The 26,259-nt window shown below is 46.7% G+C and overlaps 1 protein-coding gene across 2 annotated transcripts in view; it reads left to right on the forward strand.

The window, feature by feature from the left end:
• The first annotated feature begins 1,608 nt into the window (after positions 1-1,608).
• LOC138636386 (protein jagged-2-like) overlaps positions 1,609-26,259 on the forward strand; it is a 49,037-nt gene continuing 24,386 nt past the window's right edge. For both annotated transcript variants that reach the window (XM_069724379.1, XM_069724380.1), the window contains exons 1-3: positions 1,609-1,953; positions 3,052-3,375; positions 19,906-19,963. In XM_069724379.1, the coding sequence (XP_069580480.1) occupies positions 1,885-1,953; positions 3,052-3,375; positions 19,906-19,963 (451 nt within the window). In that variant the 5' untranslated portion in view covers positions 1,609-1,884. The remainder of the gene's footprint in view (positions 1,954-3,051; positions 3,376-19,905; positions 19,964-26,259) is intronic.

Raw genomic sequence — 26,259 nt, forward strand, 5'->3', positions numbered from 1 at the left:
TTCTTGAATAATGGCAATAAAAAGCCGAATTTAAATCCATCAGTTTGGAAGGGAAACTTAAAACTTCAGAATAAATACATTCAGTTTCACAATATCATATTCAGTTTCCAGTTTATTCGATTAAGTTGCAAACTTAATTCATGCTCCTTAGATTCATTTTTGTAATGCAATTATCCAATTAGAGTAAGTCAAAGACAAATATACACGATTCAAATTCAGTTTCTAGTGAGACATATTTCTGCCCAAACATGGCTCCCAGAAGATGGCTCATACTAACATTGACCTTTTTCTCTCACGCTATCATCAGGTCACAATTAGTGAAATATCCCTTTATGTCTTTTGGTTGTTAGTTTAGGACGAGGCAGACATCAGGCGGGTCTACAACTTCACTTAATGTTAAAAAACAACAACAGTGGACTTGTGTGTGTGTGTGTGTTGATTATGTTTTGCTGAAACATGCTATGTCAGCTGACATGTTTGGGATTGTGATATTGTGTTAAAACAGCAGTGTTACCGCATTAAACCCAGGTGTGTAAATAAAAAAGCGAGGCTCCAGGCTGTGGGTGTACAGAGCACCATTGTGCTGAGCTGCTTTACAGGTGTCTTCCAGATTGGTTTCAAAATTTCTCTTCCACAATTTGGATTTGCCAGTGTGCTACCATTTCCAAAAATCATAACATGTATATCTTTAACCCCCCCCCCCCCCCAAACCTCGCAGACTTTGGTTTGCAGACATTTTTTACTAATAAGTTTGATACTTGTGTTTTCAGATGTAGATGGACTGAGAGCTCAGCTTTAAGGCTTCAAGGTGGGTTTTCCTGAAAGTTTAAATCTCCTCCAGTCTCTTTCATCGTTTGCTTTTCGTCGTGCACACCGACAGCTGCAAAGACGCGGAAGAATCCATGAAGACACGGAGGAGGAAAAGGCGTCCTCAGCGTGCAAGTAACACTTGGAGGGAGCAGTGAATGATTTCGGTATTCTGAATCCAACATGAAGATAGTCTGTTTTGGATTGCATTAAATCTCAAGATTAGAAAAAAAAAAGTTTCGGAGCGGTCAGTAGAGGGCGCTCACAGCCTTGTTTCCTCTGCCTGCAGGTCAGTGAGGAGCAGCTCAGGTGTCCTTCACTGAACACATGAACAACACTGCATGTACTCAGGGATTATTTATGGCCCTCGTTTATAGCCCGAACTTCTGTTTTTGTTGTTTTAATTTTGGTCTTTTTTTTTTCAGTTAAAGTGAAGAATGAAACTTGAAGCAGAATTAGATTTAGATTTATTAGGGAAAAAAAACTGAATACAGAAATACTTTTTATTTTTTTTTTTTTTTTTTAAAATAAATAAATAAATTGCCAGTTGACGTTGTGACCGTCGTAAAAACAAAAATACGAGCTCCTGTGTGAGCAAACTTCAGTAATGAATCCATCAGCCGTCCTCCCTTGTAGTGCTTCTCCCGCCCCTCTCTTGTGGTTGGCTCTTAGCCGCGAACGTTCCCGCCTTCGCGGCCCGTGATTGGTCCGCCGATTCGTCCATCGCGGGGGAGCGCCCGGCTCTGGCTTTGGGCAGCAAGAGACGCACCGCTGCTCCTCTCCTCTGCTGTTTAGTGCGTCGAGCGGCGGAGGGAAGTGGAGTTTGCACGTCTTGTTGTGCGTCCGTGGACCAAACAGCAGCAGCAGCGGTGCGCTTTTTCCTCCTCCAGAGCCGCAGGCATCCCGGGGAGACCAGCAGCAGCAGCAGCAGCAGCAGCGCCGTGCATGACTCGGACAGCATCAGCAGGAGGAGGAGGATACTGATTATTTTTCTCCTTCTTCATTATCATTTTGACTGATTGAGACAGACATATTTTGGTTCTCCCTCATGGTAGCCAACACTGAGCAGCCGGAGACATGTGGACTAATTTGGGGAAACTGCAGCGCTTCTCTCTAGTGTGTCTTCTCCTGACTCTGTGGGCTGAGGTGAGAACTTTCATTGATTCGCCTCACCAGCAGATTATTTATTTTTTAATTTTTTTTTTTTTTTAATGGTGGTTTAATTTATATATTGGAATGGAAGTCTTTTTGGGGGAGTGGGGGAGGGGGTGGTGGGTGCTGAGTTCCAGCTTTAATTGAATTGCCTGTTCCAAAATTGAATCATGTGATCTGGAATTTGTAAATTCGCGCTTCCTTGGGTAGAAAAATTAGGTTTGCAGTTTACAAATGTGCAGTCTGCCGTGTCATGAGCTGCAAGCCCATGTTGCGTATTTATAATGAGACGGTCATCAGTTGTGTTTTAGCGGTATAAAACGGAAGTTTCCAGGATTTTTAACACCAGAGGCTCGACGCTGAGTGCGTTAATAAGCGCAGATTCTTAAAAGTTTGGCGAGTCTACGCGCAGTATAGTTGAACGAAATAGCTTCGCACGTTTTCCACTGCAGCTTAACCTGCTTAGAAAATGTCAGATCGCCAAGAAGCCCTTTGATATTCGGGCGCTTTTGGGTGATTGTTTTCTGTCAGAAAAGCAGTTTGCTTGGAGAGAAATGATTCCAACTGAGACGCAGACTGCAGGGTTTGGATATCTTTTGAAGTGTACAGCTGCAGCCTGATCTGCAGAGTGAGCTGAATTGGAGTACTAGGTCTCGTTATCCAGCCCCTGAAGTTCAACTGTGCCAAAATGTACAGTAGCGTGTGGGCTGCATAGTTACTGTACGCTGCAAAAAAAAAAAAAAAAGAAAGGAGTTCAAGTCGCACTTTTCCTTCACATCTGCTCAATTCCACTGGCTTCCAACCGCAGTGTGTTTATTTGAGAGACTTTTAATTGAATAAGTGCCATTTCTTGTAAATGCGGCAATTGTCATTTGACACCCACCTGTGAAAACACTTTGAATATTCTCCAGTAGTCTCGAATAAAGCTGAATAACATCCCTTTGTGGCATGAAATGTCGCTTTTTCAGTACAATGACAATTTACTTAGGGAATCTCCCTTAAATTAAAAAAAAAAAAGGGAGACGACGACATTTGTAAGCGCACCATCTCAAGCTGCTTCAGCCTAATTCACCTTCTCGTGTCCCCCTCAAGGTGTCTCAGTCCACGGGATATTTCGAGCTGCAGTTGACTTCGGTGGACAACCCCAAAGGTCAGCTGCTGAACGGCGACTGCTGCGACGCGGAGAAGAGCGCGGCGGAGGGCCACTGCGGCGCCGACGAGTGCGACACCTACTTCCGAGTGTGTTTAAAGGAATACCAAACGGAGGTCAACACTAACGGACCGTGCACCTACGGCTCGGAAACTACTAAGGTTATCGGTGGAAATACTTTTCAGTTCAAGGGCGGCCAGAAAACCGGCCAGAACCGGAACAATGACGCCGGAAAGATCATCATTCCTTTCCAGTTCGCGTGGCCGGTGAGTAGATTCATGGCGGAGATTCGCCCGTTTTATGTGGAAATGGTGTGAAATGTCTTGTTTTCCGATTTGTGAAAGTTGGATTTCAGATGAAAGATTGCGTAAAAGTTGCAAAAAAAAAAAAAAAACACCTCTCCGGGATCAGATGTTCTGTGAGGGTGGCATTTACCAAACGCGATTCCGTTGACAATCTTTGTGTTTTAAGTGGGATTAGTTTGGATGTATTGGTGATGGTGCAGCCTTAAATCAGTAGTCCTGTAGTGCCAAGTGTAATCTGGCACAAGAAGGCGCTTGTTGTTGTCTGAGTCTCCGCGTGCCACTCGTTCTTTCCATCCGCCTGTTTGTTTGGTAACTTTTGGCATCCCCGCATCATCAATCAGCTCGTTGTGGACACCATGTCATTCTCTGGGAGCTCTTCGGTGAATACCTGTGCGTTTCTGCCTGAAGCCAAAGCCCCCTGAGCGCGCATGACGCATGCCTTTTACGCACAGCTGTGGTGCAGTTGTGTCTCGGTTTGATGAGTTACCCAACAACTCGCTGTTTTGTGTGCCTTCAGTGTTTGAGAGAAGTTGGAGGGGGTGTCATGTCAGTGTTCGGAGAAGGGGGGGGAGGGCAAGTCAGTGCTGATCAAGAAGTGGCAGGTAATTTATTGTTTAATCCAAACAGGGAGCCAATCAAAACCTGCTCCTTGCTCCTTATTTGGAGGCCCAGCGTGGGAACCTGCATCAGGGCTGGCAGTCAGAGCTTTATGAAAACTGCTGTTACACCCACAGATCTGGATCAGGGAGGTTTTTAATGGTCAGAGTGGAGCGTCACAGGCTTGATTCCCACAACAGCTGAGTGAGCTGTCAAAATATTCCTCATAGTCATAGTGCCTCAAACTGTTGTGGGAAGTGAAAGTAGATCATAGTGACAAACACATTTCATAATTTGCTCAAATCATTTATGCTGAAGATCTCTCAGCTCATCTCATTTTTAGATTTGTTTCAAGATACTGACAGGAATTTTTTTTGAAATATGTTGATTTTTTTCCCTGTGGAATTTTTTTTGGGGGGGGGATTTGTTTAAGAAAATGAGACATTTAGGATTAAATGATCATAGAAAATGATTTCATGACTTGGAAGTCTTTGCGGTTTATTTTTGTAAAAAAATTCGGAATATTTCCCAGAATCACCTTCAAACGTGAGGATTTGTTGTTTTTCGGTGTTTTATTAAACCTGAGTATGAAAAAATGGTTGGAGTATGCCGCAAATCTGTAGAGTTCATTGGAAAAAATCTTTCAGCCATTGAACTGCTCGGATCATTACAGCTATATTTACTTGAAAGCCCCGAGAGCCCGTCCGTGTGTTCATGTCACAACGTACATATCGGGTGCTTTGTGTGCTCGGCTGGCTACGTGACCTCTCCATTCATCACTCCCCATGGTCAGCTGTCAGCGGAGGGGAAGATGGAAGTAGTAAGTCGGGGCCCTGCGGGCGGATACGGTTACCACTAAGTTGTGTGTGACACAGGCGGTGGATATCGGTGTCACCAACTACTCAAACAAGTGAAGATCCCCGGTCAATCTGGGCAGGGGGATGCCTTTACCTCGCCGCCTCTCAGGTTCACGCTCTGTCCGTTATTGGGTCATTGTCTCAACTCGACTTGTGTGTGTGTGTGTGTGTGTGTGTGTGTGTGGGGGGGTCAGTATTTTCCACTATATCTGCCCGGGGAGGGGGGTGGAGGAGTGTGGGTGTGGGTGTGCGCATAAAGGAAGGAGAGTATCAGCATTCAGCAGCTTCTTCTTCTTCTTCTGAAGAAGAAGGCGAAGCAGTTGAAGGCTTTAAAATTAAAAAAAAAAAAAAGACATTACGCACGCCAGTGACGACAGAGCGGCCGTGCAAAGTACACGTCTGCCATGGGGGGGGGGTTGTCGTCTTGCCCAAGGACACTTCTGCGTGTGGAAGGAGGAACCAGGGATTGAACTGCCAACCCTGCAATTAGCAGACAGCCTGCTTGACCATCGGAGCCGTCGAACTGTTGTTGATCGTTTTTGATGAATGAATTCATCGTTCCGTCTTTAAATTGTCCAAAATGTAGTGAAAAAAGGTTTTTTTCCTGGATTCCAGATGATTTCTTTGAAAGTTTCCTTTTTTCCCCTCACCGACTACACGAATATTTCAATTTGCAACAGAGAAAAGCCAAACAAACAAACAAACAAACAAACAAACAAAAATCCTCCCATTTGAAAAGCTGTAGGCCGTGAAATGTTTTAAGCATTTTTGTTTGATGAGTGACCTCAGTTTGGAGGGATAAAACAAAAACAAAAAAACAAATAAAACTGACTTTTAATCAGCTGATCATTCCAACAGTTGCAGTCAGCTTGCGTAAGAGTGAGGTTTATAAGGTCAGCGTTTATGAGTAACCTTGCTTTTGGAGGAGAAGTGAAGTTCTTCAGTGCAGCGACGTGGCCGCATGCTCAGGTGGAACAGCCTCGTCCATCTTATTCGGAAATCTATCGTCACTCGTCGAACCACTTAACTGTGCTGCGGTGACCAGATGACATCAGTTTCAAAATGTAAATCTTTGTCCCACTTGGTTGGTTTTAATTGGAACGAACCCGAGGAGCTCGGTATTTTCTTTACAAAGCCATTGTTCCCTTTTCACCAGTGAGTTTCGGTTCATTGAGCTAAAGTCCTCCTGTTGAAAACTGTTTCTAAAACATCATTAATGGAGTCGAGGTCCAACTTATAAGCTGTTAATCAGACTTCCTCAGACAGTTTTCTCAGTTGCCGTAGAAACCGAGGAGGTCAACTTTTGAGTGCGGATGTCTTTTTGGCGCCTGCTTCCGCTATCAAAACGGGGTTTTTAAAACTCCTGAACGTGTGCCGAGTGTTTGTGAAATCCGAATTTCATTTCAACGTCGCCGTTTTATAAATCGATGACTCATTTTAAAAAAAAAAAAATTTATGAGTAAAACTCGTCCTCCTCCCACCGCACGCTGAAGTTTTGCACTCCGGCTGGGCAACAGACAGACTGTTCGCCAATCGCTAACAGAGCGTGTTTTGTCTGAGGCCGTGGCCTGCAGCCTCTGGTGCTGCTACAGTGGACTCCCTCGGTCGGCCCCGCTATCTGGGCCGCTGGTCCTGACACGAATTAGCTGCACACAAAAAAAGGACTTTGTTCTGGCCCTCTCCGATCATTTCCCCTTCATGTTAACCCCCCCCCCCCACACCCTTCTGGCTGTTTGGGTCTTTAGTGGCGTGCTTTTTCATGACAGACAAGGAGGTGGAGGGAGGGGGGGGGGTCTGGACTGGCTGATGGAACGAGGGGAAGGAGTGATGATGGGACAGAGAGAGGACACAGCCCCTCTTTCAAAATAAAAATAAATAAATAAAACAACTCCACCCAGTTTCCTTGTGAGGTTTCTGTCACGAGGAAAGTGTATTTTTAGGACTCTTAAGATACCGCTCTTTTCTTGTCTTTTTTTTTTTTTTTTTTTTTTTTTTTTACAGCAGTGCAAAAACAAGCATTTACTCCTTCTCCTCTTCCTCCTCTCTTACCCCCCCTCCCCGCCCCCCCCCCCACCCTCCACACACACCTCCCTGGCCCTCCATCTCCTTCTCCCTCTCTCCTTATGGGGGTATTTTTAGAGCTGCTGTCCTCCCCTCACCCCTCTCTGTGAGTGAATCAAGGATCAAGGGTGCGTACTCCTTCAGTTTCATAGCTCCCCCCTCCCCATCTCCCCACCCCTCCCCTCCAGCCTGGCAGAGCTGTGAGGACAGAGGTGGAACAGCTGTTGTTCGGAGACCTCCTCCTCCTCCTCCTCCTCCTCCCCCCCCTCCTGCTCCTGGAATTAATGTTTTATTGAAATAGCATTAGGGAAAACAGGCTATGATTACAGCATGCCGAGCGTAAAGATCAGCTCTCTCGGAGGGAGTATCAGTGAGCAATCGCAAAGTGCAATGTTGGATGACAGCGAGTTGCCCCCCCCCCCACCCCCACCCTCCACCCCACCCCCTCTCCCCGTCACTGCCGGTTGGCTCGTTTTTTTTTTTTTTTTTTTTTGTTTTTTTTTTGGGGCTTCATTTTGCCGAGTGCGTCCCTGGCGCGGTCGCCCGCTCCTCCCGTCAGGAGCTCCTCTCGGTTTTGGTGACGCTTTCACGGCTGATTAGTTTTAGGCTTAGGACGATGTGACGAAGGCGCAGGGGTCGGTGCGGTCGGGTGCGTGAAGGAGAGCCGAGTGACGGAGGTGGATGTCACTCGGAAAGAGATGCGAAGAAACACTCGATGCTACCAAACGCCAATGAATCTCCTCCTTCCGTTTTGGCGCTCCTGGACACGAGCCCGTTTCTCGGGGGGGGGGGGGGGGGGGGGGGGGGGGGGGGGGGGGGGGGGGGGGGGGGGGGGGGGGGGGGGGGGGGGGGGGGGGGGGGGGGGGGGGGGGGGGGGGGGGGGGGGGGGGGGGGGGGGGGGGGGGGGGGGGGGGGGGGGGGGGGGGGGGGGGGGGGGGGGGGGGGGGGGGGGGGGGGGGGGGGGGGGGGGGGGGGGGGGGGGGGGGGGGGGGGGGGGGGGGGGGGGGGGGGGGGGGGGGGGGGGGGGGGGGGGGGGGGGGGGGGGGGGGGGGGGGGGGGGGGGGGGGGGGGGGGGGGGGGGGGGGGGGGGGGGGGGGGGGGGGGGGGGGGGGGGGGGGGGGGGGGCGCATCGGTCGGCATCAACCTGCCTCACCCCGCAGCAGCGACTTGGTACCAAAGTGTCGCCCCCCCGTGACATCTTTACTCAATCCTGTAACAGATTCTAGAACCGTCTTGGCTCGAGAGGAGAAATGTACTTTTTGACCTTTTTTTTTTTTTTTTTCCCCCTCACCTTTTTTGTGCACATTTTACTTCCGTACTTTTTACAGCGTAGTCGCGAAAACATGCCTAATTTGACCAGATCATGAAGCCGCACCTGCCAAGGTGTCACCGATAAGAGGATTCATTTTGCCGGGTTATCTTGCGTCATGTGCAACGCGCGGGGGAGATACTGTACTTCGGACATATTTCTGAGCTGCAACCCCAGAAATGTGTTCGCAATCAAATTTATTGCGCAGCCAAAGATTCATCTTTCAGGAACACAAGACGGTTGAACTCTGCGACTCGACTCCAATCATCGTGCAGTGATTGAAGAGGCTTGCCGACTTCTCGGAGCCGCTGAGATCCGTCGCTCGGTGTGCGTCTGTGGCGAGAACGGCTTGAAACTGCGTTGGAGCTCCGACACGCATCGAGCATCAGGAGTCTCAACCCCGGCGTCTTTGAACAACCGCGTGACATCTTTCGTAATCGGTTGCTTCCTTTATTAGCTTCCAGAAAGTTGGAGAATTCCTCCGCAGAGCTGAACGCGGTTTTCCTTTTCTTCATGCGTGCAAGAGTTTAAAACATCAACACTCCCCCACGCGCTCTTGTGCCTCACGAAGCCGAATCTGTATTTTTAGGAAAATAGCTTCCCCTCTTCCTCCTCCTCCTCCTCCTGCACCTTCTCTCCGTGTGTCTCTAATAAGCCTGCCGCCCGACCGCGCCGAGGCTCCGCTACGTGCCGTAACCTCGGTTAGCTGCGGCCCTGCTCATCTTTCCCACGCTCGGTCCCCGTGTCAGATGACCCCGGTCTGCTCGCAAGGCGTGCAAATGTGCGATTAGCCGCTCCGCCCGCTCCGCCCTGATCGATTGTCGATGCCGCCGATGCTATGCTACGCGTGACTTGGCGTGTTCATAGAAAGGCGGCTTTGTGCCGCGCGCTGCGGTCGCGTCGGCAAAAACATCGGGGGGGGGGCCAACTCGGCTGCCGCACGGGGGGGAGGGGGACGGACGCAGAATCCAATGTCACAAAGGTGCATTCGAGCCGAGCAACTCGCCGATGTTATATCCGCCCCGTGAGATATTGTTCTACATTTTGGCGTCGTTGTTGTCTTTTCCCGATTTCAAAAGCGCCATTGCGGTAAAATAATGCAACCTTCCGAATTTACCAGCTGTTCCATCATTTGCCTTTACCTACCCAGTCATTAAAACCACATTACCGATGATTAATTTATCACAAAATCTCACTAATTATTCACCCGCGGTGCCTTTAAACCGCAGAAGAAGCCGAGGGGACGAGACGGAGGCGTTAAAAAGAGCAACGGTCTCAAACGGGTGAAAAACGACGCGAGGAAAACACAAACTATTGTGCAAAAATGATCGCGGTGAGCTGATTTAAGATATCTGACGGCGGGTTTAATTTACACGCAAAATATCCTCTTTTGCAAATTTGAAAGCTCTGAAGCTGTTTTTGTGGAGTTAAAAAAAAAAAAAAAAAAAAAAAGGGGGCAATGTTTGACTCTGTGACGTAGCGGAGTAGAAGTTAAGTGGCATAAAATGGAAATAATCCAAGTACAAGTATCTCAAAAATGTACTTGAAAATTGTGTTTAGTGACGTCCTGCTTCCGCGAGTGTGTTGTGAGCCTGCGTCTCTTGTGTGTGTGTGTGTGTGTGTGTGTGTGTGTGTGTGTGTGTGTGTGTGTGTGTGTACAGTAAATTCATAATGCGAGGCGAGGTAATGAAATGCATGTGTTGTGAGCAATGAGCTGAGCAGTGGTGATTAAAGCCTGTTCACACGCACACACACACACACACACACACACACACACACACACACACACACACACACACACACACACACACACACACACACACACATACTCTCGCACACGCAACACGCACTCACACACACACACACACACACACACACACACGCAACACACACACACACACACTCACACACACACATACTCTCGCACACGCAACACGCACTCACACACACACACACACACACACACACACACACACACACACACACACACACACACACACACACACACAGCAGCAGCTTAATTTCCCTATCGACTCCCAGCCGCTGTCCGCCCGGCTAAGAGCCCGAACGGACCCGAACCACCGAGGGGAGACGTTACGAAAGGCGGGATGGGAACGAGAGAGAAGGAGGTGGTGTTCGACCAAACCCACCATTGTTCCTGTATTTATTTATCCGCCGCACTGTCTCACGTCCATCTCGTGTTTATCTTGCCCATCTCTCCGAGCGCCGACCGACGGAGAAAACACCCCGTAGCTACATATTTTGCGCGTTAAGAGATCTTCTTTGGCTTTGGTTAGCTTGTTTTGCGAGCTTTGAGGGTGCGTTCACACCTACGGTTTGCTTGTTTTGGGTCCGAAACACCCCGGGAAGAAAAACAAAATAAAAATCTGTGTCGTATTTTGGTATTTGGCTCATTCAGGCCCACACTGTTAACCAGCAGAGCTACCAGGAGTTTTGGATCCCCATCTGGTTAGAAAGGTTTGTAGGCCACGACCTGATTTTTTTTCTTTCTTTTTTTTTAATTTTTTTTATAAAAGTTTCAAGAAATGAGAGGTTTGCTTCGAGCTAGCTTTGACGGGGTTTTTTTTGTTTGTTTGTTGGTAATTCTTCTTCTTTGGTGTTTCTAGTTAAGGGCACACGAAGACGGGCCTCGCAACATGACTGTCATTTTGTGGACAAACAACCAAGCCAATGTGAACACGAATGCACCGTGACTCATCATTTTGGCTCCCCCAAAAGTACGCTGAAGAAACCTTCTTCTTCTTGTTCTCCTTGTTCTCCTTGTTCTTCTTCTTGTTCTTCTTGTTCTTGTTCTTCTTCTTGTTCTTGTTCTTGTTCTTCTTGTTCTTGTTCTTCTTCTTCTTCTTCTTCTTGTTCTTCTTCTCCTTCTTCTTGTTCTTCTTCTCCTTCTTCTTCTTGTTCTTCTTCTTCTTGTTCTTGTTCTTCTTCTTGTTCTTGCTCTTCTTCTTCTTGTTCTTGTTCTTGTTCTTCTTCTTCTTCTTCTTCTTCTTCTTCTTCTTCTTCTTCTTCTTCTTCTTGTTGTTCTTCTTCTTCTTCTTCTTCTTCTTCTTCTTCTTCTTCTTCTTCTTGTTCTTCTTCTTCTTCTTGTTCTTGTTCTTCTTGTTCTTCTTCTTCTTCTTCTGGTTCTTGTTCTTCTTCTTGTTCTTCTCCTTCTTCTTGTTCTTGTTCTTCCTCTTCTTCTTGTTCTTCTTGTTGTTGTTGTTGTTGTTCTTCTTCTTCTTCTTCACCGCGGCCTGTCGTAACCGTCCCCTCCGGAGGGATTGGGCGAAGGTTCAGCCGGGTTTCTCAACTCGTGTGGGGCCGAAAAAAACCCTCTCAGTCAGTAATCTCTGTTACCCAACGTTCCCCGTCATGGAGAAACCCCACGTAGCACTCTCACACACTTCTGGTATTGCTGCTGCTATTTCGGTGCGCAAGAAAGTGAAAGTTCTGGACTTACACATTCAGTCTCGAAGGGATGTTTCGGGGTTTGTCACAACTTGGGTGTGTTTTGTCGAAACTGAAGTGAACTCGGTTGAGGCAAAACCACCTCTGCTCAAGCTCCACCTCTCCCGGAGCTTTCAGCAGCACGGCGAGGTCTTCATCAGCTGGCGCAGTTCGTTTTTAGTTGTCGTGTAATTGTCGATTTTAAAACTGCTCTTTTAAAAAAACAAAAAACAACAAAAAAAAAACTTTTTTTATTTGTTTTGTTATTTTACAACTTCCCGTCAAAGTTTGCTTAAAAATAGCTCATTCTTTACTTGGGAGAGAGAGCAGTTGATACAATTTCTGCCGATGAAAGCCATGTGATGGCAGTTAAAAGCTCCAGAGTAAGTGAGTAATTTAGTACGTCAACAAAACCACCCTTTACTGAAGTTTCCTTTTCCATTTTAAACTTGGTTTGCTGCGGTCTTTGTCCCCGATGCGTCTGCGCGTCCTTGTCTGTTGCGTTGACGGCGGACGCGCAGGTTTGCGCAGCGCTTCGGCTGAAACGACGGTCGGAGGTTGCGTTGCGTGCGGCCTCCTCGTCGCTCTGCTTCCCCTCCGTGAGGTGCAGGCGCGTCGTCGATGGAGTCGATTTGTTTTGTTTTGTTTTGTTTTGTTCCCACGGCATGAATATCACTTTCCCGCCGGCGCTCTGGAAACGAGGGCTGCCCTTAACCCCTTTGTCCCCCGCACCTTTCAGCGGGAACAATGACTTTTATACCTCCGCTTTTGTGCCCAGATATTGAGTTATCGGGAGGGGGAGGAGGGGGAGGAGGGGGAGGAGGAAGCGGAGACGGAGGAGGGCAGCTGCGTCGGGCAAAATGTCCGCAGCGGATTTGAGCGGCGTTTGCGTAAGGCCTCTCTCGCGCTGCTCGGAGAGGATGACCGAAAGAAGGCCGGAGAAGGATCCATCCCGGAGGTCGTTCCGGCCGTCTCGGATCTTCCGCGTCCAGAATCCGGGACTCGAGTTCCAAACCCGGTTTAGATATCTCAAATTGTTTAAAGACCGCGATTTTTAAAGTCTCCGCTCATTTAAAAAAAAAAATAATAATAATATTTGAAAAGTGCGTCCTTCAAATACAAATACAACACTTATGTGCAGAAAGAAATCATTCTTCAGTTGAAGTGTCCACACAGACACCCTGACCTTCGATTATCGGGGTTCTGAAATGGACGATGTTGCGCCGGGAGGCGGTGATGTAGGGCAACTCGTAATACATTTTCCACTGGCAGGGATTAAATCCCAGTCCACATGCTCCCTATTCAGAGCGGGGCACCGACTAATCATCTTCACTATCAAATCATTCCAGTCAGGATTACAGTTGGGTATTAAACTTATTGATTTATATCGATATCAGCACAAATCAGCATTTAAGTTCTGTAAATCCTCATGTTGGAGAAGCTCCACATTAACATTTGACATTTTCATTTTCTAAATTATGTAAAAACGGTGAATCGCTCGTAATAATATGAAGACATTTTTCTGTCTATCAACTCGTCTTTTAGACTTTAGTTCTGTGGCATTTTTGCATCAAGCAAGAAATTCTGCTGATATCAGGTGTCTGAGGTGGAGTTGAAGTTTCTGTTGTCGTCCCATTTGACTCCTTCTGTTGCCCTGAAAGCTTCCTTGCCGCCTCTTCTCACACCTCTGGAGCTGCATGGGACTCGAACAAACACCTTTTTTTTTTTTTTGACCAATGAAATGTCTCTCTGGCAACGTCTCGAAGTTGGTCGGTGGTGGAAAAACCTCCAGTGAGTCACTGCGGACTTTTACGGTCCCGGTCGGTCTGGATTTGGCTCTTCGTCCCACATTTCCAGCAAAACACTGCACATAGGTGCCTAACATAGGCACAATGATAATAAATACTTTATTTATGTTCAAAACTAAAGTGCTTCTTCACAAACAAGGACAACAGAAGAGAATCTGAGTTCAAACTCGGCGTCGACGAGTTAAATTACAAATGCCGCAGTTAAAAATAAAGATCGGATAATAAATTAAAGCAAACGCATGAAGGAACCAATAAAATATTTACAAATATTTGTTCTTTTTCATTTTTTTTACGGGTTTTTGAGGATTTCACTGCTGCTGACATCGCTATTTTGCACCAATAAAGATAATAAAACGAATTGTGGTTTTGTACCCACATTCATATACAGTGTGTGCAGCAGCTGTGTGAGTGAATGCTGCAGATTCCCAGTTGCAGCACCTCATTGCGTTTGATGAGGAGGTCATACAAAAAACAAACAAAAACAAAAACGCGATGATTGCCGCACTCGCCCTGCCTGCTGCGACGCTCGGCTTCGACGTCTTAAGGGACAAACGAAAATCACAGAAACGAGCCCGACGTTAAAAGAAAGTTGCTCCCTGAACGAGCTGAAAAATGGACCGTGGGCATATTTCAACTTGCAATATTGAGAGGAAACATTTTGCCGCAGATGAAGGATTTTCAAGAAGTCCCGCTTCTTTATCGGTTCCGTCCTCACCGATGGATTTGGAGGCGGTGTTTCCCCCCCCCCTCGTATGCCATCGATTGAACCGCGGAAGACCGATTCACAGAATTCCTGCCCCGTCGCTGGAGGAGCCTGCGTGACCCGGAGCGACAGAAATAGCTTTTCTGCGCGTTTGGTGTGGGAAAAGTGAATTGGGTCATTTCACCGTTCCGCAGCTCCGTATAAAAGACCTGATTAGATTAGCTTTGATTAGCTTTGCCGTCTGAACGAGGGCCTCCTCTGGGGAGGGGCTGGCGCAGCGAGGCCTCCTTAGAGAGACGACGGTGGTGGTGGTGGTGGGAGGGGGTTGGAGTTTGGGGAAGGGGGGGGGGGCTCCTCCTCGTTAATAACGTGCTAAATTAACCATCCGAGCAGCTCTCTGCCGGGAGCGACATGTTTTATTCATGTCAATAGACTAACAGGTGTGACGTGACAGGTGTTGTCGCCGCTTCCACCCCAATCCCTCCCCCTCCCCCTCTCATCACAACTCTGGTAAAGTTGTTAATTGGGTCTCGGGATTTTATTATTCTTTTTTTTTTCATTAAGAATTCCCTGCTGCTGCTGCTGCTGGGGCTTTTCAATTAAAGGAACATTCCACTTGATTTTTAATCCACCTTCGACTATAAAACGTATGATTACGTTTCACATGTTTGTGATGCAACGCTCTTGGATGTGGTTTTACACTGAACATCCTGTTAATTAAAAAAAAAAACAAAAAAAAAACGGCGGCTTTAATATTGAAACAACCTCTTGCAGCTAAATTCTTATTTCTTTGTCTCTTCAGACATGGAGGCTTTTGTTGCCGCCATTAGCTCGCTAATTCGGATTGTTTAAAGGACATCAGAAAGAGCTGTCAATCATCCTATCCAGATATAATAACCAAGTTTTATTTATCAATGACGACGACTCCCGAAGCTGATGAAAAATAATTGTATTTTTATACTTCTATATATATATTTTGTTGTCGGTTTAATATCATTGGCTCTGCTTCGGCTTTTATTGACGTTTGATTTGTCGGCTCGATCTAAAATCATCACACCCACTGTAATCCAGAGGTTCTCCAGATGACTGAAATCGAGACTCTGCGGTTGAAGGCGGGTTTTTTTTAGTGTTTTTTTTTTTTTTTATACAGGAAGTCATGAATACATCGAGAAATCAAGTGAAGGTGACTCTGATTATACGTGCTGCAGCCGCCGCACTTCTGTGTGGAAGAAAAGCTTCATTAGCATGTATAATCAACAACACTCGGAGGGCGTGGGGCGGCTCCAGACTGTACAGCGTATTCTCGGCAGAGCCGTGTGTCGCTGGCGGCTGTTCCTGCCGAAGCAGTAATTTATTCATTGAACAGGTGAAGGCGGCGAGAGGTGGGCTGGTTTCTCCTCGCCTAATGAAAACTCAAATCCCTCTGACTCCTGTAAATTGGTTAGGAGGTGTCAAGTGTCTCCCAACACACCCTCACGCTCCCCCTCGCTCCCACTGCGAAACCCCATATCACACGCACACGCACACACACACACACACACACACACACTTGCACACTCGTAAAGAGTCGACTCATAAGGTCGTCTGACTGCAGACAGCGGGGACGTGACACTTTGATCCTCCAGCTCCTGTCCTTCAAGGACACGTATGCTGCACGCAAAGACACACTTCATCTCGGTCACACACACACACACACACACACACACACACACACACACACACACACACACACACACACACACACACACACACACACACACACACACACACACAGAGACTTAGATATCTGTATACGCAGACACACAACCCACGGTGGTGTCGGGCTGCTCCGAGGCCGTGGGACAGCCCCCATCTGTCCGGGAGCCGGTGGCGGTGACATTTAAAATTGATTACAAAGGGGGAAGATTGATTATGATGACGTCCACTCGCGTTCACTCGTCGCAGAGTTACGGCGGCTCGCCGGGCTCATAAATCACTGCTGCGTCGTGGGGAGCTGTCGGAGGGGAGGCGGGTCGGGATCGGGGGGGGGGGGGGGCTGCGGTTGGCCTCGGGTTTGGGATTATCAGAACGTTCAAACTGCAGACTTTCTCAAATCAGATGTTTAGGACGGACTCGCTCGCGAGCGGGCAGATCGGGTTCGCCGTCCGGACATCGCCAACCTGTCCGCGTTTGGTTGCCGTGGCAACGCCGCACCCGCCGCTAACGCTTCCGACGCGGAAGCTGCCGGCACGGGAAGTGTCAGCAGACGGTTTATTTTCGGCTTCCGTCGGCGGCGCGTCGGTCGCCGTTGTCCTCCGCGGCCACACAATCTGCGCTCTCCGTCGGCGCTCCGCTCGCGGCAGCGTCGGTTCCGCTGGCTCCGTCTCTTCTGCCGTCGATGGCGTCGCAACGCGAGAAATCCGAGGTTCGAATCCAGGAGGCGACAACATTTTTCTCAAGGTGTTTATTGTTTCCAAACCTCAACCACGTGATTTTGCTAAAGGTTTCATTTTCCTGTAAGTCACACGGCTCTAAGCATGCCGTAGGTTTCAATTTCGTCCACGACAGGAAAACGTGTAACTTTCACACCTAGACGGGGCGAAGCAGAACCATCCCACGTTTTGCTGCCGTGGACCTGCGTGTCTATTTCACGTTTTGCTGTGATACCGTTTTTTTTTTTTTTTTTTTCCTGTTCAGACTTTCAAAAATCAATCTGAATATGGCAAAAATCTGATTTGGGCTGGCAGTCTGAACATTGGTGATTTACACTCGTTCAAGGTTGTCAAATGTGAGCTTTCGTTGCTCCTGTTGGTATTACATTCATGTAAATGTCATATTTTAGGGTTCTACTATTATCTGGAGATATCTTCCTGGACTGTGGCCGCTTTCCGGTGTTCTACTTTCCACATTATTGTGAAAATAATCAGCACATTCATCAAAAACGATTATTAGTTGCAGCCCCAGTTGACTAATCGGGACTGACAACCCTTTCGGAAGTGCCTGAAGAAACGCAGCTCCATCCTTGTAATTTTGGATGATGATGGCTGATCGTAAATTGTACAGCTGTAAGCCTACAGTCTGCCTGTAGTGAACCAGGTGGTTCATTTAATTGTTGCGTTTACAGTCTGAGGAGTGAAATTTGAGACCGCAGCCCGTCCCCGTGTCGTCCTCATGTCGTCTCAGCTGCGTCTCCCGCCGCATCCCGGCCCGGCTGGGCCTCGCGGTGATGCTGTAACACATCTTTACGCTCTCCTGGAGGGAGGGGGACGGGTGGGGGGGGGGGGGTGGTGGTGTTGAAATGCTGCTGTGAGTGCATCTGGCTTTCTCTCTCTCACTGTGGAAGCTCATTACAAAGACACTTCGAGGCTCAGAGAAACCTGCCCGAAGAATCTGCTGGGTTCATTTTCACACATTTGATTTCATTTTGGATTCAGTCCGAGAGCCAGAAAGTGGCTCAAAACTCGGTCTATTTCAAATTCAAGATAGTGGAAACCAGATGCATTAATTGGGTTTGGAGGAGAGGAGAAGAAAGGAATGGATGACAGGGGCTTTAAACTTTTATGTACCCATATACACATTAATTAAGTTCCTCTTCCTGGTACTTGCTCGACTCTATTCGACTCTACTCGCTTTCGGCATCAGGTTATTTTCTGGATTTCCTCTTCCACTGCAGATATACTCGTGTTCCTCCGAAACACAACTTCTGAGCAAACACCTGAGGACCAAAGAAAAAAAAAACCTAAAAAAACAGCAGATCCGTCTGAACATGAGCAGCTTTTAACCCTCGTTAGTGCTGAAATTATACCAAATTAATTCCATAGAAAAAGTATTTGCCCACACTTTTGAAATTGGCTTAATCCTGTAAGCCTATTATCGGGCAGACCTGTGAGCATGTATCGGTTTTGGATGTTTTCTTTATTCTATAATTAACTGGAAATGAAAATACCTATTAGTCGGAGCCATAATAACCGTATAACATTCAATTCGTTTGCCCTGGGGACCAACCTGCTTGAACGCACGCTACAGCAACTACAAGCATCAACAACATGGCACCACCACCAAAAAAAAGTACCCTGAAATTTCCTTTAAAGCACATAAAGCCCTTCACCTTTGTGTTTCATGTTTGCGTCTCCTCTGTGTCTCTAATCTCTCCCAGCGGCACTTTGTAACCTCCCCTGTAATCTTCCCTGCGAAGCCCCCTCCGTCACACCGAGTCACACTTGGGTCATGGGAACTCGCAGCTGCTCGTCCGGCCCCATGCAGTTGACGGACAGCGAGCTCCGTCTCCGTTTGTTTGCTGATGCCCGTGAAAAAAGAAAGGGGGGGGCAAAAAAAGGAAAGAAAGGCAAGCGCACCTGAAACAATCCGGAGTTTGAGTTTGTTGCTGTGGGACGGCGGCGTTCCTCTCCGCTGGAAAGTAGGACATAGTGTGCAGGCATGCTGGGCCTTTTTTTTTTTTTTTTTTTTTGCACACAAAACACACGTAACACCACATCTTAGGTCTCAGTGCTGTGTGACAATCAGTGTAGCTGCGAGTGTTATTGAACACAGCTCTCCAGTAATCCGGCAGTGTTAACGCCAGGAAGTGCGTGAAGGTTTTATTAGGGGTCCAACTTTAAACTACATCTGGATGCTTTATGTAGAACTTGTGTGTAGTCTGTTTTTTTTTTTTCTTGACCAACAGCTCTGCTTGTATTCAAAGTTAAGCACCGTTCATAGTTTTGTGGTTTTATTCCTCAGAAGCCTTCCCTTAATCAGGGGGCTTTGCAACTACACTGTGATTTATTCAGTCTTAACATTCACGCAATGCATCATTTGCGATATTTTCTAACTGAGGTTAAACGTGCTTATATTCCTTTCGGCGGTATTTCAGATTTAACTCTATTATCCAAAAATCTGTTGAGACGAGCTGCTACTCGGTGGTCCAGTATACAGTTTAGGCCCACTCGTTAAAACACGTGGCCTTTTCTGGAGCATCTCTGGTCGCATCATTTACATAACTAGAAGGATATTCAAGAGGAGATGGGGTCAGATCATCCCTGGACTGCCTCGAAGTCCTTCCTTGAGAGCTTGAGCTGCGAAAAGAACTGAAAAAATACATGCTGCGGATAAAAAGATGCAAACACTGGGAGGACGACTGAGAGGATGAATCCCTGCCTGAGCCGGAGATGACGCTGGAAAACTAGATTTTTTTTTTTTTTTTAATTTTTTTTACTCTAAAACCCTAATTATCATAATAAAAGTTACGTCGGGTGAAATGTGAAAAGGATGTACGTTGTCGGTGTTTTGTATTTTTTTTTTTTGCCGGGTGAATGTTTTGTTCTTGGACAGAACAGCGGCTTACACTTGTTAACCAGCCTCGGGCACACGGAGGATAATCAGTGACAGCAGTGTGGGAACGAGACGCATTTTCCCATCGTTGCAGTGTGTGTGTGTGTGTGTGTGTGTGTGTGTGTGTGTGTGTGTGTGTGTGTGTGTGCGCGTGCGCGCGCAGCACTCATGTGAGTCTGTTTATGAGTGACGGAGGCTCATAACTGTGCATGTCTACGTCTTGCAGTGTCCAAGTTTCAGCAGGAGTGTGTGTGTGTGTGTGTGTGTGTGTGTGTGTGTGTGTGTGTGTGTGTGTGTGTGTGTGTGTGTGTGTGTGTGTGTGTGTGTGTGTGTTTCTGTATTACTATGGCCCTGAGATAACCTTTGACCCCCCCCACCCTCCTCCTGTCTGTGTTTCAGCGGGCGTACACTGTGATGGTGGAGGCGTGGGACAGGGACAACGGCACGCACAGCAACGGTAAGACAAGAGTTGTGTCCTTTTCTACCTGCCCTAGCTCTACGTTTGGCCACAGTATTTTTTTTTTTTTTTTTTTTTTTTTTTTTGCCATGCAGGTTTTTCTTTGACACAAAATCCAGATCGGTTTGCTCGAGATCTCGGGTCGAGTTTATGATCTTCCACCCTCGTTGTAAATGTGTAGTAGATGAGGGGGCATGTCGCAGCACCCGAATGTGCTTGGCATCATAACTTATTCAACAGTTCGGAGCACGCCAGTTTCTCCACGAGAACACATACCTGAGAAGTCGTCAGGGTTGACCGTGTGAACCGGGAGCGATGGATCTACCTGTAAATTTGGTTCTAACCTGCCGGTTGCCTGTACACGCTCTTTTTCTTTTTTTGGGTGTACAGCTGTATCCTGTTTACACATGCTCCTCTGATCTCAGTGATTTTTTTTTTTTTTTTTTGGCTTTGTTTTCCAACACCGCTGGGAGGAAGAAAGGTTAATTGAGGAATGTTGGGAATAGCTGCTCTTCCTCCGCACGGTACGACTTGAATATATCTGCCTCACCTCACATTTTTCTTTGGTGTCGCAATGGGCCAAAATTGTGGCTAGCACTCGGTACTTTTTTTTTTTTTGTGGCTAAAACCACAATTGTTTTTTTTTTCTTTATTCGCCGGACTACTTGATAAATTCCAACCCTCAAAATCCCAATCTTGGTCAGTTGAGGAGGTTCTTCTGTTTGGTTGTTTTTGAGAGGATCCAGCAGGTGCTTGTACCACCCAGCTCCACTGAGAGAGGTGTGTCAGCAATGGAAAATAAAATCCAGAAAAGTGCCGAAAGCGAATCGAGTTGAGCCTCCAGATTTGTCTAACGTTGTATTACATGCAACATGGACAGTAAATATCTCCAAACAGCTGTTAAAGTCAGATGCTTTAAAGCTGACTTAAATCTAATCATCGGTTGGGAATCCCGTCAAGCCACGTCTATTTTTTTATATATCAATTTCCTTCTGCCGAGCCAGTCTTCAATGAAACGTCATCCAAAAGGGGTGCACCGTTATCACCGTTTCCCCCATTACTCATTGATGTCTTGCACGCGTTTATCTTGGCGGTAAATGTTTCCACAATCTAATTTCGTTTCAAACATCCCGACACCTTCGAGCGTGATCTCGAAGGAGGCCAGACGGCGAGCGCCGCTCCCGTTGCGAAAGTGGATGACTGAAATGAAAGGAATGGGAGGTGTGTGCCATTTTTTTTCGGAGGTTATCGCTGCGTCTGAGCGTGTCTGTTTCATAATGACATTATAGAAAATGAGCAGCCATCCCAAAATCAAAAAAAAAAACGTCCTGTGAGGAGATCCGAACTGTAATTGACACATAGCTTCACCGAGCTCCTCTGCCACCGCCTCGCCCTCTTCAGGTTCACTCGGGCTGCTTTTCGGGCTCTCCTCTATATTAAGCCTGTGAGAGCATTGCCTTGTTAAGCCATTAATTACAGTCCCTCATTCCCCCCCCCCCTCCTTCCCCACCACTCTGATGCCTGTCTCCTAATTAGCATCCCCGGCAGCTGTCCGGCTACCGCACATTATCCCGAAACGCACCGTGACAGGCCCGGCATTACAGGCCCGACATGCCGCAGCCTGGACGGACGGTGGCGGGACGCTTTAGTCGTTTAACCTGTAGACGTGAGGGTGGGATGGCTGGAAAGGATGCTTTATTTATCCTCGCGGGGGAGGGGGTGGGGGGGGGGGGAATCAGAGGCACTGACAGGCGGGAGGTGCTGACATCTCGATCACTACGTCCCGTCTTGAAGGCTTCTGGACGGCGCGTTTGAGCTCCGAATCTGTCAGTAGGTCTCTCAGCAGCCAAGAGAAACGCTTACCCGTCTTCATCGTGAGTCACTCTGGGCAAGCTGTAAATATACATTTCATTATTTAATAAGCAGACAGCCTCCACGAATGTATTTCCAGAGTGTCCTTTGTGTTTTTCTGCCTCACTTTGGGATTTCCAAAATGTTTTTGTTTTGGGGGAATTACTTTTGGACGCACGTCAGAGAGCAGGCAAGAACCTGTTAGCATCCAGCTGTGACTGTTACCTGCAAGGTGGAGCAAACATTAGTGATACTGTCAGATAATTAGAGAGAGAGAAAGAGAGAGTTGTCACCTATCCAGGTGTGCATCGGAAAAACAAAATCCCAAAGAAATCGAGCAATGTCCCAGTCATGTATTGTTTTGCCCGAGAGCCCGACCCGAGTCCTCTGATTGCCTGCCAACACAAGTGATTACAGTGCAGCGTAGTTTCGGTGCCTACAGTATGTCAAAGTTGCTTTTAAAGAAACAGCGTTAACAAACTACGATGCAGTTCAAGCGCAGCAAACGACAGCAGGACTTACAGAAATAGTGCAGAAACATTTAGTCAATGAATAAAAAAACAACAAAAAAAACATCTGTTTGTGGATAGAAAATGACAGATTTAGCATTATAGGTTATTTTCATGATCATTTAATCTGCTGGATTTGATTCAGATTCGGTCTTCAGAATGTCAGAAAACAGTGAAGTGGCGTAGCATCAAATCTAAAAGGAGAGAGAAACCGTTAGCCCGTCTCGGAAGACACCAACACCTCTCACGTTAATCAAGATGTCGTTCAAAGACATCAGAGTTGTTCTGTTCCCTAATTGTCAAACTCCCCCTTTAAAAATGACTTCCCGAGCAGCAATCAACACCAAACAGCGGCGTGATGTTCCAACGTGGCTCAGCATGTGGGTGAATTTTCTGAAGTGAGTTTCAGCCGGGGGTGTGTGTGTGTGTGTGTGTGTGTGTGTGTGTGTGTGTGTGTGTGTGTGTGTGTGTGTGTGTGTGTGTGTGTGTGTGTGTGTGTGTGTGTGAACAGGTCTGGGCAGCAGGTTGGAGAGGAGGCCCTCGGGAAGAAAAAAAATAAATAATAAAAAGACGGCCCTGCGAAGGCTGTTTATGCTTCAGGAAGCCCCCGGCCTGCCTTTAAAGAACAAAACAGACATGGCGGCAGAACAGAGGGCCGGAGCTGTTGGTGGAGATAAACCGATACCATCCGCACCGGAGAGCTTCACACATCACATTCCAGTTAAAAATGTGGTGATGATCCATATTTGTAGCCATTTCCCAAATTGAACACAATTTTGTGTGTCTTAAAGAACCACAGAGCTCCATTGTTCTCCAAAAACGATTATAAACACATCAGTGAGCCACACTGTTGCACTGGGGGCACATTTTCTTTCATTACAATGAAAACAAACTCTAATTTAGTTTTATTAAATCCAACATGCATCATCCTACTAGGGGAAATACTGACTAGAGCACCAAATTTGGATTAATCCGCCACTGAAAATAGTCCCTGAGAAACCCACATCTTCTTATTTAATTGTTTAAAAACTACAAGCGTTGCGAAGCCTTTTTTTTTTTTTTATAAATACAAACTATACATGGTATTTGTTAAGTGTTTTATGGATTGAGTTATCATGCAACGGGCCTGGATCTTAGAGCCCCAGACAGGTTGGAGACGTAGGAAAGTGTTGAGACGTTGTTGGTTTTGGTTGATTCGTCGAACTTGTTGACAACAACCACAAAACAAAACAAAAATGTTGGCAAGAAAACTGCAGAATATATCCACATTTCTGTCCCGGTAACACAACACTGAGAATGTAAACATGTACAGTATTGGAAAAGTAAAGTGGTATCGGAGTTGATGTCAGCAGTGAAAATGAGGTGATTTACGTTTTTACTGCTGAGAAGTGGCTGCGAGTGTGTCAAGTTATATCCTGCAGGAAAAAGATTTATGATGCGCTTTTGGCAATTGTAGGACAGAATTTGAAAGTCGATCTTTTTTTCTTTTCTTTGTTTTTTTTTTCCCGCCTTGTACCTGACTCATAGCCTTGACTCGAGGTCAGAGTTCAACGCTGTTACAAGCAACAAGCTGTAAAGAGGTCAAAGGTCAGAGTTGGCAGCCGCCATACAAAGCACTCCTGTTGCATCGCAGCTTGTTTGGCCCTTGGCTGAAAAACTAAAGCTGTTGGACAAACCGGCCGCTCTTTGTTTTCAAAATGAAGTCCTTCCTTCTTTCTGTTTTTTCAAAGCACGGCCCGTCGTGTTGCTCTCGACTCGATCAGCTGCTCGGATCTAAAAAGACCCTCGTTGTTTATATAAGCCGGTTTTAAATGGCCCCCTCTCTCCTGCTCTCCCTGGTAACAACGGCCTCTCTTAGCGTGTCTCCTCCACGACAGTAGGGAGCTCATGATTGGTCTATATTTTTATATCTAATTGCTGGAGATGAACAGCAGTGAGTGGAGTGCCTGGGTGTTTCAGGTGGTGGGTGTGGGACTGAAATCTGTGGCAGTGTGTTAACTCACACTGAGACTCTGAAAATTAGGACAGTGTGAAAATGGATTCTCGCCGTCTTATCTTTTTCAGTCTTTTTCTACCGTTTCAAACTTCAGCAATTACGCTCACGATATTAAGAAAGAGCTAAATTTCACAAACACTAAAACACTGGAGACAATTTCTTTTGTTGATGATACAGTGAAGACCATAAAAAAAAAAGACATTATTCCAATGAACATAGCGAACATATATATTTTTTAAATGTCTTATTTTAAAAGTTCGTTGTCTCATTAAGCTTAACATCCTGACAACTTGTTTCAAAAAATAACTTGGGTCAAATATGTTGAACTCCAAATGTCGAAAATGTAATATACTTGCATAATCCAGTTAATACCTGCCTGCCATCCACCTGGCTGCAGTCCAGCGGTTTAATTCACTATCAGGAGAATAGTACAGTGATTCTATACGTATACCGTCGGGGGGGGGGTAAACAAAATTGTTTGGCACATTGACAACTACTGAGGTGGGGGACACATCTGCGGGAGTTGAAACCTGAGGGAAATAAATGGAAATGTGATGGGAAATACAACAAAAACAAAGCAGAAGAAGAAAAAGATTGTCGTCAAGGCATGTTCAAGGCTAAATTCAGTGGTTGTTGCTGTCCGCCGTAAACCACGTACCTCCACATTTGGTGATTGAGCGTTTTCTAGATAATCTTAATGTATTTAGTCTCCGTTTATGGCTTCAGCTATATAAAACAAACAACCTTCAAGAACCTTTGGATTACTTGAAACCAGCTTTATCACCGAGGTTATCTCGTGATGACTTTGACATTGTTTTCACAGGACAGTGACAGTTTGTGAATTAATGCGATCTATGATACTGGTTGAGCTGCTGCAGTGTTGTCCTGTGTGGGTTTAACCCATTAACCCCGGATACGGTTGCGCTTTTCTCCACTCAAGACGACACTCAGCGAAGATGAGTCCTTCTGCAGCAAAGCCTGCTGGGTCACGGTGCTTCAGTTCCTTGAGAACAAGCTAAAGGGCCTTTCCTATGTCGCCCTTCCTCGCCTGTTCCCCGTCTCTTATTATTTCCGGCCTGGCTCCGATGGAGTCGGGGCTGGATATCCTGAGGGTGGGGGGGAGGACGGGGGGCGGCGGGGGAGGGACAGAAAAGCATTTCACCAAGCAGGAAAAGTGAAAAAGCGTTTCGGTTATCAAGACCTCGCAGACCTCGCTCCTACACCCTCTTGTTTGTGCTCGCTTAATTTTCCTATTCTTTCTCTTTACGTATTTTTTCTTCTTGCACATTCTTGGTGGAACGGGGTGATGTGTGACCGGAGGTTACACCTTCCCTCTGATGTGTGCTAACAACAGGCATTCTTAGAGGCATTCGTAGATTGTCTAATCTCACTGAACACCAGGTTGGTGGGTCAAATCCCTCAACCGGAATCAGTCCTGGTCCCTGGAATGCCATTGAGAAAACTTTTTTGTTTAGGCTCTCCATTCGAACCGATTGAAATACCAAATCTTTTGAGCTTTGTTGTGTTCTTAAATTTGTTCTATAGAGCTGAAAATGTGGTCGAATAGTCAGTTGAATGGTTGCCAAACCCCTTCTCCTGAAGGTTGTTTGCCCAGCAACCGTAACGAGAACATGCATGGCAGGTTTGTCGCTTTGGATTTCTTCCAAAGTGGTGAGCTTAGAGAGATACTGGATATTTTCATAGGAATGGTATGCTAGAAGATTTTCAGTCAAGATTTAGAGTACTCAATAGCCTAGAAACAGAAAACTTAACAGAAATCTTTGGGAATAAAGGAACCACACTGAGCTGGTTTACTTTCTATTAATCAGATAGATTACAGTTTGTTAGTATTAGCAATCACCGCGCACACAAACAATGGTCATGGAGTTCCACAGGGCTCTGTGCTCGGGCCGCTACTTTTCATCCTATATGTGCTTTCT

The sequence above is a fragment of the Brachyistius frenatus genome, unplaced genomic scaffold (assembly GCF_029030835.1).
Source record: "Brachyistius frenatus isolate BFR_SWC_R1_liver_20210118 unplaced genomic scaffold, ASM2903083v1 Contig_374, whole genome shotgun sequence".
NCBI classification, from domain to species: Eukaryota; Metazoa; Chordata; class Actinopteri; family Embiotocidae; genus Brachyistius; species Brachyistius frenatus.